This window comes from Hippocampus comes, unplaced genomic scaffold (assembly GCF_001891065.2).
Source record: "Hippocampus comes isolate QL1 unplaced genomic scaffold, H_comes_QL1_v1.1 scaffold76, whole genome shotgun sequence".
Taxonomy (NCBI): Eukaryota; Metazoa; Chordata; class Actinopteri; order Syngnathiformes; family Syngnathidae; genus Hippocampus; species Hippocampus comes.
The window spans coordinates 1,314,011-1,328,412 of NW_017805277.1; the positions used below are offsets into that span (position 1 = coordinate 1,314,011).

The following is a 14,402-nucleotide window of genomic DNA, read 5'->3' on the forward strand; positions in this document are numbered from 1 at the left end:
GTACAGCCTATCATTTCTTCTTAAAATCACTTAATGATGCAGTGCGGTTATAAGCGGAACTAGTAACTAGTATCACTAATGTCAAACTCAAATCTGAGGGGTCAGATCTTTCATGTGGCCCAATTCATGAATTCATAAAACCATTACGCATTTACATAATCACACGTGCATCAATACTCTCTTAACCGTAGCATATTACATCATGATTTTTTTTTTTTCCCGCAACGGCAGAGAAATGAGAGCGTTGGCAGTGTGAACAATTTTGCTTGGGGCCCCTTTTGTATTTCTATCATCTCAGAGTGTGTGACTGAATCTAAATAAAGTTGCTTCAGCATCCCTAAGTATTATAGGAGCCTATAGGGTCCATGCCATGTCCTAGGTGACCTCTCAGCCTCAGGAGTTAACGCTGCTTGTGTGGGGATCATGTAACCACCTGGCGGTGTGATACACGCAACACTCTTGGAGAAACAGACTGAATCTTATATTATTGTGTAAAAGTGCCACGAGAACATCACTGATTTTAGCTTCGGCCTTTCAGAGAAAAAATGCGTAAAAGATCTATGAAGTGAATTCTTTTAATGTTCACAGCCAATGCTCACTCAGGTGGTTCTCCGAGTGCATATAAAAGAGGCACAGAGATCAAACAGCAATATTCATGACCGAAAGCAGCAGAGGGTTCGTTTCAGCCTAGCACGTACAGTATAGGCAAGCCTTCAGGGGCCAGTTTGAGTTCTGCTCCATGTGGCATACAGCTACAGTGACTTGATTATTTTCAAGCTTTGGGGGATTGAAAACTATTTTTAAAAAGGGGGGGAAATTATACTAACTGCACATAACATTATGGCTGTCTACAAGAAATAGACGAGCTGCATCAAAAAAATTCTATGTTAAAAAAATGGAATGCACAGTTTTAGTTGGAAGGTTGAAATGATGCGCCTGATATTCTAATGTTATCATTCTCAACACTAAAATAGAGAGGGTGTGTGGGATACGCTCGGAAATTCCAAAGCAGCGTTTTACTTGATATTATTATAATAGTTATTTATGAGTCACTGATGGAGTAGTGGGACACTCGCCTGATTTGTGTGCGTGGAGCGTGCCATTGCTTCCCACTGAGTGACGGCGTGATAGTAGGTGTGAATGGTTGTCTGTCTTTATTTGTCTGGCGACCAGTTCAGGTTACAACATTCCCAAAGTCAGATGGGACAGGCTCCAGCAATCCCTGGAACGCTCTTCGGGAAATACGGTGTTGAAAATGGATGGCTGGATTATTCATGAGAGTAAACATGGATTGTGGCACTTTTAACATGCAGGAGAGACTGTCGCCACCTAGAGGCAGCCGGAGCGTGTTTCTGCTCCTTATTTAATACGTATGCTATACTGTAATGTCATTTCATCAATAATAAACAATTCCTGCATATTCTGTCCTACCAAACAAATCTTCTAATGAGAATATCATTTCTTATGACTGCATTATGCAAATGAACGGGCGCCCTTTATTTTATAAACTGCTGCGTCTGAAAGTTGCACACAGTTATTTCCAATTAGTGTGCATCCTCGGGTAGTTGTGTTCTCATGATGTGCAATAAATATTTTGCCAAAGGCTCATCATTAGTCATTTAACTTCAGCCGCTGTGCAGCGAGGGAGGCCTGTAATTGCACCACCGATATTTCAAATGAAACACAGGCCCTTAAACATTATGCAAAAGTATTGCATCTCTTTTTTTTTGGATGACGTGAGTCCTGTCCCCCGGGGCCGTACAACACAACATAAAAATACACATCAGAACATCAAAAATTAAAAGTGGAGTTGTATTTCAACAGATCTTGCAAATTTGAGCGATTTGGGTCATGATCATTTGGTTACAAACAAACCTGTCTTTCAGGATCTAATGTGTAAGCTTACTTGAGAAAAAAAGTCTCATTTAGTTATTGGTTTTAGACTCTCTTTATGAAAAGTTTTAGCCTCTTGTTCAGCTCGAAATGTAATTCCCTTTTGGAAAGCAACTAAAGAAGCTGCTAAACAAAGAAAAAAAGTGTTTTCAAGAGATGACTAAAACAGAATAATGTATTCAAGTACCATCATATTTTTAAAAAGGTTGCTAAACGCATGCCGTTAAGTGCAGTCATTACTTTTTACCTGACCTTACAGTATTTCTGTCATGTTCTGTCTTCAGTGGAGTCCAAATCCAGCTGGAGTGAAGGGTGTTTCCCTGCAGCAGATGCACCTGCGCTTCGCTTCCTCATCAGCCTGGCTTTGTATTTAAGAACTATGACTTCTGCTTCTGCTTTTTGGATTATCTACCTTGCTTGCTGTATTGCTTCAAGTGTTGTTTTCTAGACCCCTCGATCGTGTTCACAGTCACTCTTGTTTTCACGGTTCCTTGTTTCATAAGTATTTTCATCATCAAGTTATTTGTTCTTCATTTCGGTATCACGTTTTGGGACTCTTGTCGTTTCATTTGTGTATTCTCGGTAAACTTTAGTACCTGGCCTTTTGCAAGCGGTTAGGTTCAATCCCGAACCGAACAATTTCAGTTTCATCCTCACAGCAATTTAACCATTCCCTTTTCGCTACATAATCTGTTATTTTAATTACAGCTCAAGATGGTTATGAAATATTAAAAAAAAACAAAAAAACACACAAACAATTACAAACAGCACTTTATTTTAGTGACACAAATGTCAATCAGGTCATTTTTTTCCTTAGAAAGAAATGGTTGCAACGCACATTATGGACATGAATCCACATTTGCTGCTGACTTGTGTTGTCAACATCAGTAAATTAATTCCATTCGTAATCCTGATTACAAATGTATTCCCTCAAGGCATCCACTGAACAGTGAAATATCTTACAGCAATAATGAAAACAACATTTAAGGTCTAGTTCCCCCTCCAGCAGACATATAAAAACAGTACGCAAACACATGAAATTTCCTCAAATGTATCAAATACATTGCTAACTTCCAGGATGGTAATAATCATCGCTATCACATACACTTGACAATCAACACGAGCCTGGCGAGCTTCGTGAGCTGAGTGGTAAAGAACATCATGTACAATACAATATATCCTGCGGTTAGCCTGTTAACCTGTAGCAAAAGGCATTAACAAAACATGGATTTAAAAATCAATATATTTGCCAGAGCAATTTACTTACGGCTGGGAATGCACTCAAAAAATACACTTAGCAGTGTTTTGTCATCGAAACTTGGTTGGTTTTGGTGGTATGTATTTTTTTAGTCCAGTTACAAGCTGACTAAGGTTAAGGCTGCTACCTGTTCAACATATTTCACAATGCAGCTGAGATATTTACAAACACGTTTACCATTTTGACCGGTTCCTCTACATGTGCAAACCGTCTCCCTTACACTTAAAGGTGAACCTCGCATCCCCTTTCTCCGAAATTGTGTATGCATTAAACACATCATATCAGACAAAGCATTTAATTAAAGTGTGTACCAACACACTCGGACAACACAAATAATCACAAGAAGATGATTATACCACAGACATCCCTGAATGAAATGGGGGACGAGCAGGAAAACTTTACACCTTCATTAAAGATAAAGTAGCACAGACAGAGAACCGGTGTGCTTAAATTACATTTTCAACAGCCGATGTCAGTTTCTCAAAGCCGATTTGCCAAATAAAAAGACACAGCTAAACTATTAGGACATTAACGCCAGCACCATTTACACTATGACACATTGCCTCATGAAACCTCTTCCAATCAGCAAGACAACCAGAGCAGCATAGACGCCAATACTTATAGAACTGTCAGTGATCAACCTGTATAATCACCAAGCCTGTTTCTGAAATCTGTGACGTGCGTCTTAATTCTCGAAGGCCCACAACTGTACACCTTGAAACAATATCCACAGAAGTAGTACTAGTTTTGACAAGCTATTGAGAAATTCTCCTGAATTTTAGCTCAATTATAAGATGACTTCCTAAAATGTTTGAGCATATACTTAACGGGCATCTCATAATGAAAATTTGCTCCCACGAGCTATAACTACAGCAGGGATTTGTGATTTCTTGTAATTGCCTCGGTCTAACACTACTGAATCATGTAGTCATCACTACGAGAGGACAGACTTGAGGCACTAATGAACATGTTGGCCTTGTCGTCGCCATGTATCCTATCTGACGCGCAGGTGAAGGACAGATGGTCGTGCTCCAGGATGGCAAGGCAGTCCCGCGTCTTCTCCTTTTTCAGGTAGAACATCTTCCTTAGCTTCTTCAGCTGCTGCAGCTCGCAGAAAGTCTCCAGGACCACCAACATGACGATCAGGCCCAGGATCAAGTACACTAAAAACAGAGGCCAGGAAAAGGACTCAATGTAAGTGCCAGAAAAAAAAAAAAAAACTCATCTCTTGGTGTGAATTTCATTACAAACGAATGATCACAAAGGCTGTTGTTTACAAATTCAGGCACAGGGGGCAGTGTTTCTACACAATGCACGTTATGTATTATTTTGTGGCGTATTTGTACCAGAAAAGAGTACGCGGGAAAATAAGAATAAATATTCTAATAACTGGAGCCCAAGATCTTTGCATACCGTTGTAAATCAAAACAACGTAACATTAGAAAGAGACCAAATCTACTTGCTTCCAGCCCGCTTGTGAAGTCTGCTCTATAAATACACCACACCTATGACGCAGGCGCCGACGTCACAACATACATCAATTTACACAGTTGCTGTTGTGCAGCCTGCAAGCTGAATGACTGAATGACGCACACTAATGTCACACACACTGGCGTACTCTCATTGCTTTCCTATCTTACCTTTGATGGAGGTTGAATTTTCAAAGAAGCAGTGAAGGGTGATCGATACTGTATACCGTGCTGTGCTACTTATCTTTTGCAGAAAGGTAGCCCTTTATAGTGTACTTAGACATACTTGTAATGTCAGTGGAAATGGATGCCACACGACTCAATATACGGTTATAATGAAAAATGATCATTAAATGTAATCAAAATGTTGATGCATTACATTATGAATGTTTAATTGGTACCGTAACAAAAATGACTCATGTAAACATTTTCTGGGTTAAAATGTGTCCTGTGTTGAACCTTTTTTTTTTTTGTACTTAGACATACTTGTAGTGGTTGGAATCTGATTCCGATACTTAAAAGAAATGTTTTTAAAAATTATATACCGTCAGCCATAGATTAATGAAATAGATTCGATTTACGGCTCAAAGGAAGTGAGAATTGCCCCAGTACCGAAAGTAACTTCCTTTTTCTCGTAACAGGATGTATGTGATATTATTATGAGTTGTGTGTTGACCTCATTTTGACACCACACTGTAGACAAGTGCTCGTCAGTGCCAGTATTAGTACACCAATACAATCTAATGCAAAAGCTGAATCAAACCGAGGGATGATAATGCTCAGTCTTAACGCTGCCCATCTTCAAAACCTGCCTCAAAACTCATTTGTATTCTTTGGCATTTGACTCAGCATGACTTAGATTTGTTCTTGGTTTTGCTGTTCGGTGCTTTCTACCTTTTTTTTTTACCGATTTGCTTTACTGTTTGTCGCATATGTTGAATTGCTCCATGTACAGCACTTTGTATGCAGCGATGGCTGTTTGAAAGTGCTCTATTAATACAGTTGAGTTGAGTTGAGTTGAGAATTGATAGGAGAATGACAGTGGTAGTCATTTAACGATACTGTATATTAAATATAGGATGTCAACATGATAATTTGGTTGTCTTGTACTGCAAACTACACCTACAATGCTCAACCTCTTGTTAAATGTGCCAATTTATCAATTATAAAATTATAAAGGAAGAATTTAGATCTCTTTAGACCGTGCGGGTGTAGCTAATGAAAGGGCCAGTGGGCGTATAACCACTAGTACAAGTAGCTAAAAATAAAACGGATCTTGGATCATTTATTGTTGCAATGTTAGCCTATTACTCACAAGTGATTGCCAGTTTGTAGAACTCCCTGAACCTCTGGTTATCCGCCTCTCCTGGCACGTAATCTCCCAATCCGATGGTGCTAAGCGAGATGAAGCAGAAGTAGAAAGACTCCAGGTAGTTCCAGTTGTCCTCCAGTGAGGAGAAGATGGCCGCGGGGATAAGGAAGAAGCACGAGATGGCCAAAGAGGCGAGAACACATGAGTGGACGATGGCCACCAGAGGTTCGGACAGACCCCAGTGTGTGTGGATGTACAAAATGGGCTTCCTTGTGCTGTAAATCATGATCCTTTGCACCACGGCGGTGAAGAAGAGGAGGGTGAACGGGATGCCGAACGCAGAGTAGATGATGCAGAAAGCCTTGCCACCCTTTGACAGTGGCGCTGTGTGACCATAGCCTGAAGACAAAAGCAAGACAAGAAAAGAAAAATACTTATTATTGACATGGCAAATACGTTAGTTAGCACAACAAACAAAACAAGTGGTATGCCCCAAAACAATTTGCTAAGTCATTTGACTTGATATCATTAAGTTGAGGCGTTTGGGGGAGGGGAGAGGGCAACACAAGCGATGCCATTTCCATAAACTCTTATTGCTTTGTTGTGAAATAAGGGAAAGCCAATTTTCACAACAGCAAAACTTAAAATATTTTGTTGAATTGCCCAACTTGAAATGTTATCAAAGTTTGTTGCCTTGAAATTTTGAGTTCACCCAACTTTTTCTTTTTTTTTTTTAAACATGTACATATTGTCGTTTCTGTGTAATGTATCTTGTGGAGCTTGATGCAAATCTGCAGGTGAGTGTCTGGGCGTGGTTGAAAGTTGCAGACTCCTGACATAGACAACCATTCACAGTTTCATACCTGTAGACAATTTAGACCCGAGGACTGAGTGTGTCCTATGTAATACTACTATGAGCAATGTCTTTCACTATTATAGCTTTGATGATGATTACATTACTTGCACATTCCAAGGCTGAACATATTTTAAGGACCATTTTCAACACTTAAACAAAAATACAACCACCATCAATTTCCGAGACTTGCCCTGAAAGACCTGTTTCGCCTCCAAAAGGATTATTGTGTAAATAAATGGGCATACATGAACAAGCAGTTGAATGACAACTGCATGTACCCTAAGATATCAAATCTTTTTTTAAAATCAAAAACTGAAGAAAGCGTCACCCATCTACACATTACTTGAACAAATGTGAACATAATCCAAATTAAACTGCGGGGGGTGTTTAAAGTATATAATATTACAAATGGGGCGGCCTGGTGGTCCAGTGGTTAGCGCTTCGACCTCACAGTGCAGCTCCGGCCTTCCTGTGTGGAGTTTGCATGTTCTCCCCGTGCCTGCGTGGGTTTTCTCCGGGTACTCCGGTTTCCTCCCACATTCCAAAAACATGCATGGCAGCCTGATTGAACACTCTAAATTGTCCCTAAGTGTGAGTGTGCGCGCAGATGGTTGTTCATCTCTGTGTGCCCTGCGATTGGCTGGCAAGCGGTTCAGGGTGTCCTCCGCCTACTGACCGAAGACGGCTGGGATAGGCTCCAGCACCCCCCGCGGCCCTTGTGAGGATAAAGCGGATCAGAAAATGGATGCATCAGAAAATGGAAGGATGGATATTACAAATGGATCATTATGCTCCACCGGTATAAGATTCACAACACTACAGAACTCCATTAAAACTTCACACTATCTAAGTTAACCTTGCCTTCGCGTGTGTTACCTTGGCCCACTTGCAAGAATGAGCTAATTTATCAGGAAATGGCATTTGTTTGTGATACAGTGTATGTTTTACAGCACACGTCTTCTGCTGAATGTTTAATCTCCAAACAACATGGTGCCTGTTATGTAATGTCATACCAGCTCCGGCCTTCCTGTGTGGAGTTTGCATGTTCTCCCCGTGCCTGCGTGGGTTTTCTCCGGGTACTCCGGTTTCCTCCCACATTCCAAAAACATGCATGGCAGCCTGATTGAACACTCTAAATTGTCCCTAAGTGTGAGTGTGCGCGCAGACGGTTGTTCATCTCTGTGTGCCCTGCGATTGGCTGGCAAGCGGTTCAGGGTGTCCTCCGCCTACTGACCGAAGACGGCTGGGATAGGCTCCAGCACCCCCCGCGGCCCTTGTGAGGATAAAGCGGATCAGAAAATGGATGCATCAGAAAATGGAAGGATGGATATTACAAATGGATCATTATGCTCCACCGGTATAAGATTCACAACACTACAGAACTCCATTAAAACTTCACACTATCTAAGTTAACCTTGCCTTCGCGTGTGTTACCTTGGCCCACTTGCAAGAATGAGCTAATTTATCAGGAAATGGCATTTGTTTGTGATACAGTGTATGTTTTACAGCACACGTCTTCTGCTGAATGTTTAATCTCCAAACAACATGGTGCCTGTTATGTAATGTCATACCTATTTGATGGATAGTCTCTGCTGGATGGGTGTGTTTCGCCAGCAAACACACCGTATCGTTGAGGATTTAAACACAACCTACGTGCGGTATGTATGTTGAAACGTCCGAGATAACTGCTGCTGCCATGTTGTCAGACTAAAGTTCCTTCAGGTAGTCTCAATGCATATGCATGCACTTTTTGTTTTTTAGATAATATTAAATGACAATGTGCAAAACTGTCTTACTGCCTGCAAGACAAAAAAAAACATCATTATTTGTAGACAGGGTTTACTTTAACAAATGCTATCATTTGACTAAGTAAAGAGAGATGTTTTCGAAAGGAAAAAAAGTTTGGTGGATTTCCTGTAAGGAATTATTCAATGTTAATTATTAAGTTGATAACACTGGTTTCTCTTTTATTCTCATTGAATTTGGAACCATGCTCCCATGGGAGAACAGTGTAGGATCTGGAAAAAGCACTTCAACAAATTGCAACACAAAAAAATTAAAAAAAAAAAAATCTCAAAGACTTGCACATGTGAAATGTGAGATCCAGCATACACACTGAGGGACAACACTCGCTGCCATACTTGGCTCTTGTATAAATATAAGTATCACACAAAATATAACACACACACACACACACACACACACACACACACACACACACACACACACACACAGACTTTCAAAAGAGAAAATGCACATCAATTCCCAGATGCCGGTTGTAATGCTCTGCAACTATGTTGAGGGAAACGGATCATCAAGTGCACCTGGCGTGCAGTATCTAACATTGTGTGCTGGTGTAATATAAGGACAATTACATCAGCAATAACTGATAAGCCAACACGTGTTTTCACAGCAGTCATTGAAATATGCCAAAGCCTGTTTTTAGTGAGGCTAATGAGGCCTAGACGGATGGCACGGCTAATAACTATTTTCATACACAAATGAATGAAATATGGCATTCATTAAAATTAATGGTGCGTCTGATTGACCAAAATTGATATCAGGTTATTTTGTAAAGGTACGGGAGATCGTGATCTGTGTGCCATATGGCTATGAAACCAGATAAACAGAAAGAAATTAAAAATACAAATAAAAATAACACATTTGCATGAAGTCGTCCGTCGTCCGATGCTCCGTGTCGGAGCTATCTCACCTGTGGTGGAGAGCACCGTGCTGGCAAAAAAGAGTGCAGAAGTGAAGTCCCAGTTCCAGTTAGTAGCGGTGTTGTTGAGGATGGAGACGCCGTAATTGCTCGCGTCTAGCGCTTCCTTGAGAAAGCGCTCCAGACTCTCCTCGGTGATGCACTCGTTGTCCCGCAGGAACTGTTTTTTCGTGGTCATCAAGTCCTGGCGCAAGGCAGCTTCATAAGGTAGCTCGACGGACGAAAAGACGACAGCCCCCAAGATCAGATAAAGGATGTAGCTCAGCACCAGACACACAAAATACCACGTCGATTTGTGGTTCTGGATCAGCCGCACGCACGAACAACTGGAAACGGACTGCAGCATCTTAAAACTGTGGGATGCTAACACAAGCCCTGTAAACGGAATAAAGGTAATAATGTTTGTATCGGGGCCAGGCTGAAATGTTAATTCTCTTCCCTCCCTGCGAAACCTGCTGCCGCAACGAGAGACGTTCAATGACATCACGGTGTTCACATAATTTACGGTGGATGGCCGGAATTAACCTGTAACTGAGCAAGCTTCAATTTCTTCAAATTAGAAAATATATATTACATATTAGCCTTTTTTATATATATTTGAGCGCTACATACAAACAACATTTTTTAATTAAACAGAAAAATAATGGATTGAAGTTTGAGTACGTCAAAGTTTAAGTATAGTCAAATTTCAAACTGCAATTGAAGACAACATATGAGAGAACGGAGACAATGGCCTGTGTCGTCACATGATCTGCTCCTCCCTTTCCAGGTGTAATAATATATACATAGCATAATGTATAGCAATCGTTTACATTTACTCTGTTTTAAGTTTTTTTGGATTGATCTTGATTGTTGCATTGCAGTTCAGGGTCTGTCTGTCAATTCTTTTCTTCCATATGCTGTATGTAATTATGGAATTGTACTAATATACTGTATTTGATTGTTTGTATTTATATATTTCTATTTTTTGTTCCTCATTCATGTTAATATTGACAAAAATGTTGTTGGAATGTAAAAATGAATACTAAGTAAAAAAAAGGTTTGTGAACCGTAATCTTGGATAAATGACAAGAGAAACTCAAACTGGGTTTATGTCTAATCGACATATTAGGGCTAATATAAGACTAATACTTGACCTGATAGGTTACTCTGAATATCTTGAATCAGAGGAATTTTTTTATTCTTATTAAACTTTTATAAAGCATTTGATCATATAGAACATCAATTTTTATTTTATATATATGTTTTTCTTCTTTCTACCCCTGCTGTAGACTGTAAATTTCCCCAGTGTGGGACAAATAAAGGATATCTTATCTTATTCATAATTTTGGCTTTGGTCAAAATTTCATTTCAATGTTTCAAATGCTTCATAGAAATATTGAGAGCTGCGTTATGTCATATCCTTATGCAACTAAAAGCTTTCTTGTTTTAAGGGCGTCCCTTTTTGACTCGACGTAATCCCATTTTAAATAGTTGTAATTTCAATTCAACGTATTTGTAATTTAACTGTGACTATCGTCAAAACAACAGAATAAGCTCTTGAATTCAGTTTTGCCCAGTCAAAAGGACTCAAACGCGACAAATAACATCACATTTTCCTATCCATTTATTGGAGTTTCACACTGCAGAAATGTACAATTCAGTTGCAGAGACCTGCAAATGAATTACCGAAATGCAATTGAATTGCAGAATTCTGTAACTATACTTTGAGATACCTTTGACTCTGCTTTGTCATAATTCAAATTACAAATATCTACAACCTCTTCTCGCCTTCATCACCCATGCCAGACATATCCATTCTACATCTTAAAAAGGCTCACCGTGCACTTTAGGATTTTGTTCACCTCCTGACCTGTCCTCCAGGTTTTACATACACAAAGAAATGCTTGCATGTTAATTTATGCACATATTAGTGCAATATTTTCCTGGCCTGTGTACTTTACTCCGGCCAAACAGCATGATGGTAGTTTCTGTGCAAGTGTCTTTCCAACAGTACAGCAAATTACACTGGCAACAATTATGAATCATTCGTGCATCACATAATTCAAACGTGACGTACTCAGCTGACACTTTCATCAGGAATGAAAGTACTTGTTTGGTGGTAGGTTTGGTCAGCAGGCGTCATCCACTCTGAAGTGGCAGGATTTTCTATTACAGGAATGTAACAACATGGCAGATGATGTTCGGTAATTTTTTTTTCCCGCTTTTTTTTTTTAACCATGTGAGTAGGCTTGTCCATCTGCCCGTTGCGGAAATACAGAACAGCGGAAGTTGTTTGAGCATCAGCCAGTGTACCACGTGGCGTATTCATAATGAATGAGAGATGTGGGTGTCAGCAACGTGAGGAAGTCAAACATTGCTACTATGTACGTAGTCATTGTTTCTCTATTAACATTAACAAAGCAAATCACTTGTGGGTTTCAACTAATGATGTATCTATCATTACATAAAAAGAAACCAACATTGTTATTGGGCAACCACACGACCCATGAGCCATATTGCTTAACTCAAAATGCCCAAACATATTTACTCGTAATACGTATCTGTCATAAGGAACAAATTACATGTTGTATAATGGATGGGTGGATTTAGTATGACACAGCAAGGCAAGGCAGCTGTATTTGTTTAGTGCATTAAATACACAAAGTAACACAGTGTGACTCACATAAGTAAATGCACGACATTTGAAAGCATCTCGAATCAAAAGAACTAACGACATTTAGAAACAATGTGCAAAAAAAAAACAGAATAGCTCACCAAAATTACAGTGCATGGAAAAGATTTGGGAAATTTTATTTTTTAATTATTTCAAAGACTTCATAATTTGCATGGGGGGAAATCATTGTTATTAACTTGGATTCAAAAGTATTCCCACTTGGGGCGGACTTTACTTCTGTTGGCAGTGTGCATGTAGCATAAAAGCAAAATACTGCTTTACCATGTTTTCTTTCACACTCTGGCCTCCACTACCTGACTTGAGTCTGCAGACCTCAAAGCCCTTCTGGATATAAGTTCCATCGGCATTTCTTTAATATATCCAGGACTCAAACCATTCAGTGATTTATAGACTAGTAACCAAATTTTAATTCTACAGCTGACTAGGAGTCAGTATAAAGCCTTTCGGACTGGAGTGATATGTTGTGATCTCTGTTCTAGGCAGAACCCAAGTCGCAGCACTCTGAACGAGCTGCAGTGGCTTGATACTCTGTTGAGGGAGTCCAGTCAGAAGACCATTGCCGAAGAATTTCCACTAGTTTATTGATCGACTGTATCACATTCGACGCGGTAATTCAGTTATTCCTGGATGGTTTTAGGAGTTGCATCATTTTATGATTTTACTGATATGTGCTGACATTTGACCTGATGGATGGTATTTGTTTTTCACAAAAGTAGCATGCAAATTTGAGAGGAGTTGATTTGGGTGATTAGTAAGATTATCCACAGTAAACAGAATGCACATATTGTTGATGTTCTAGCTTCATACGAATGATGAGGTTTCTGAGTTTGAACATTTCCTGCATAATTTCGTTGCATGAATGTGTAATGACAATAAAGCGATCCAATCCAAGCGATCCAATCCATATTCTCGTCCTCCTCGTGCGAATTATGACTTGTAACTGGCTGATGACCACTCCAGGGTGTATCCTGCCTTTCACCCAAAGTCAGTTGGGGTAAGCTTCATCTGACCCGGGACTCTAATGAGGACAAGTGTAATGGAAAATGGGTGGATGGATTTATTACAGCTCTTGGAGGTCTTTCTAACAACCTAAATGACCCCCTGATAAAAAGAATGTTCCAAAGCCCTGCACAACACTGCTGTATTTTGCTTTTGCTTTGTCTATATGTGGCTTCCACTGGTCACGAATCAAAGACAGAGTTTGTTGTTTTTAATTGTATGACAGCAAAAAACAAAAAAAAAAAAAAACAAAAAAAAAAACAAAAACAAAAACATGAGAACTGCACATGAGGTGGACCTGAATCATTAAAGTTAAAACTGGATGTTTTATTGTTTTGTTTTTGTTATTTACTTAATTTTACATTTGAATTGCCCTTAAGAATGTTAAACTAACACTTAAAAAAATATCCTTGCCGTTAATAAAGCTTTTATGACCCTTGGCTACATTATGTATTTTTATTTGTAGTTGACATGAGTCATGCTCTTTCCTCTTGATTCAAGACTTTCATAAAATTCTCACGATACTCAACTCAAACAGACCTGTTCCACAACATATAATCATTAATTTGGTGTACCACATAACAGCCTGGAGCAAAACTATTCCAGAAAGACAGTAGTCAAAGAAAATAATGTTCTTCTTTCAACTTCATGATCATATGATGGTGACTTTGACACATTCACACACTTGTGAGACAAATTAGGTTCATTTTAGTAGATTTATTATGTGGAGAATTTTACTGACCTCATTCAAATCATAAATTACAACAGTCTATAGATGGACAACTTCGACTGATCACTTCTTAAGACATCAGAATTGTTGGACAGCATGAAAATCATACATAACTATTTTTTGCAGGCTATGCAGGCTCCTTACAGTATACACTAAAGCGCCTTTATATGAAAGGACTGCACACAACCAGCGGGTCTATTCAAGTGCATTTCATTAAATGCATGCACTGCTCTATAGGGGATCTAAGGATGGTGTGGGAAGCATTCACATTTATTATTATTATTCCCCCAATTGTAGGCCACGTTAGACAAACAACCATCCACATCGACAGACAGACTTTTGGGGGAATGTGGAAAGAGGAGACGATTCAAGCCCTGAACATCAGAACCAAGAGGAAATTGTATTTACCACGAATTTAACGCAACAAATATTGAAAAAAAAAAGATCAAATGAAAAGCTTAGATTGCTTTATGTGGGGATCTAAGG

At 39.4% G+C, this 14,402-nt stretch overlaps 1 protein-coding gene across 1 annotated transcript; it reads right to left on the reverse strand.

Moving 5' to 3' along the window:
- Window positions 1-2,643: 2,643 nt before the first annotated feature.
- Window positions 2,644-10,013, reverse strand: kcnk1b (potassium channel, subfamily K, member 1b). The gene is made up of 3 exons (XM_019870693.1): window positions 9,502-10,013; window positions 5,936-6,331; window positions 2,644-4,314 (listed from the first exon to the last, which is right to left on the reverse strand). The coding sequence occupies exons 1-3, from the start codon at window positions 9,992-9,994 to the stop codon at window positions 4,064-4,066; spliced, it is 1,140 nt and encodes a 379-aa protein (XP_019726252.1). The 5' UTR covers window positions 9,995-10,013; the 3' UTR covers window positions 2,644-4,063.
- Between the last annotated feature and the right edge of the window lie 4,389 nt (window positions 10,014-14,402).

What these genes read in the sequence shown, in the direction of transcription:
- kcnk1b (XM_019870693.1), bottom strand. Translation starts at nt 9,994, where the DNA reads ATGTCATTGAACGTCTCTCGTTGCGGCAGCAGGTTTCGCAGGGAGGGA. An exon ending in CACGGTGCTCTCCACCACAG is followed by an intron (nt 6,332 to 9,501) that starts GTGAGATAGCTC and finishes TTTTGTCTTCAG; the next exon opens with GCTATGGTCACACAGCGCCA. An exon ending in CTACAAACTGGCAATCACTT is followed by an intron (nt 4,315 to 5,935) that starts GTGAGTAATAGG and finishes CTCTGTTTTTAG; the next exon opens with TGTACTTGATCCTGGGCCTG.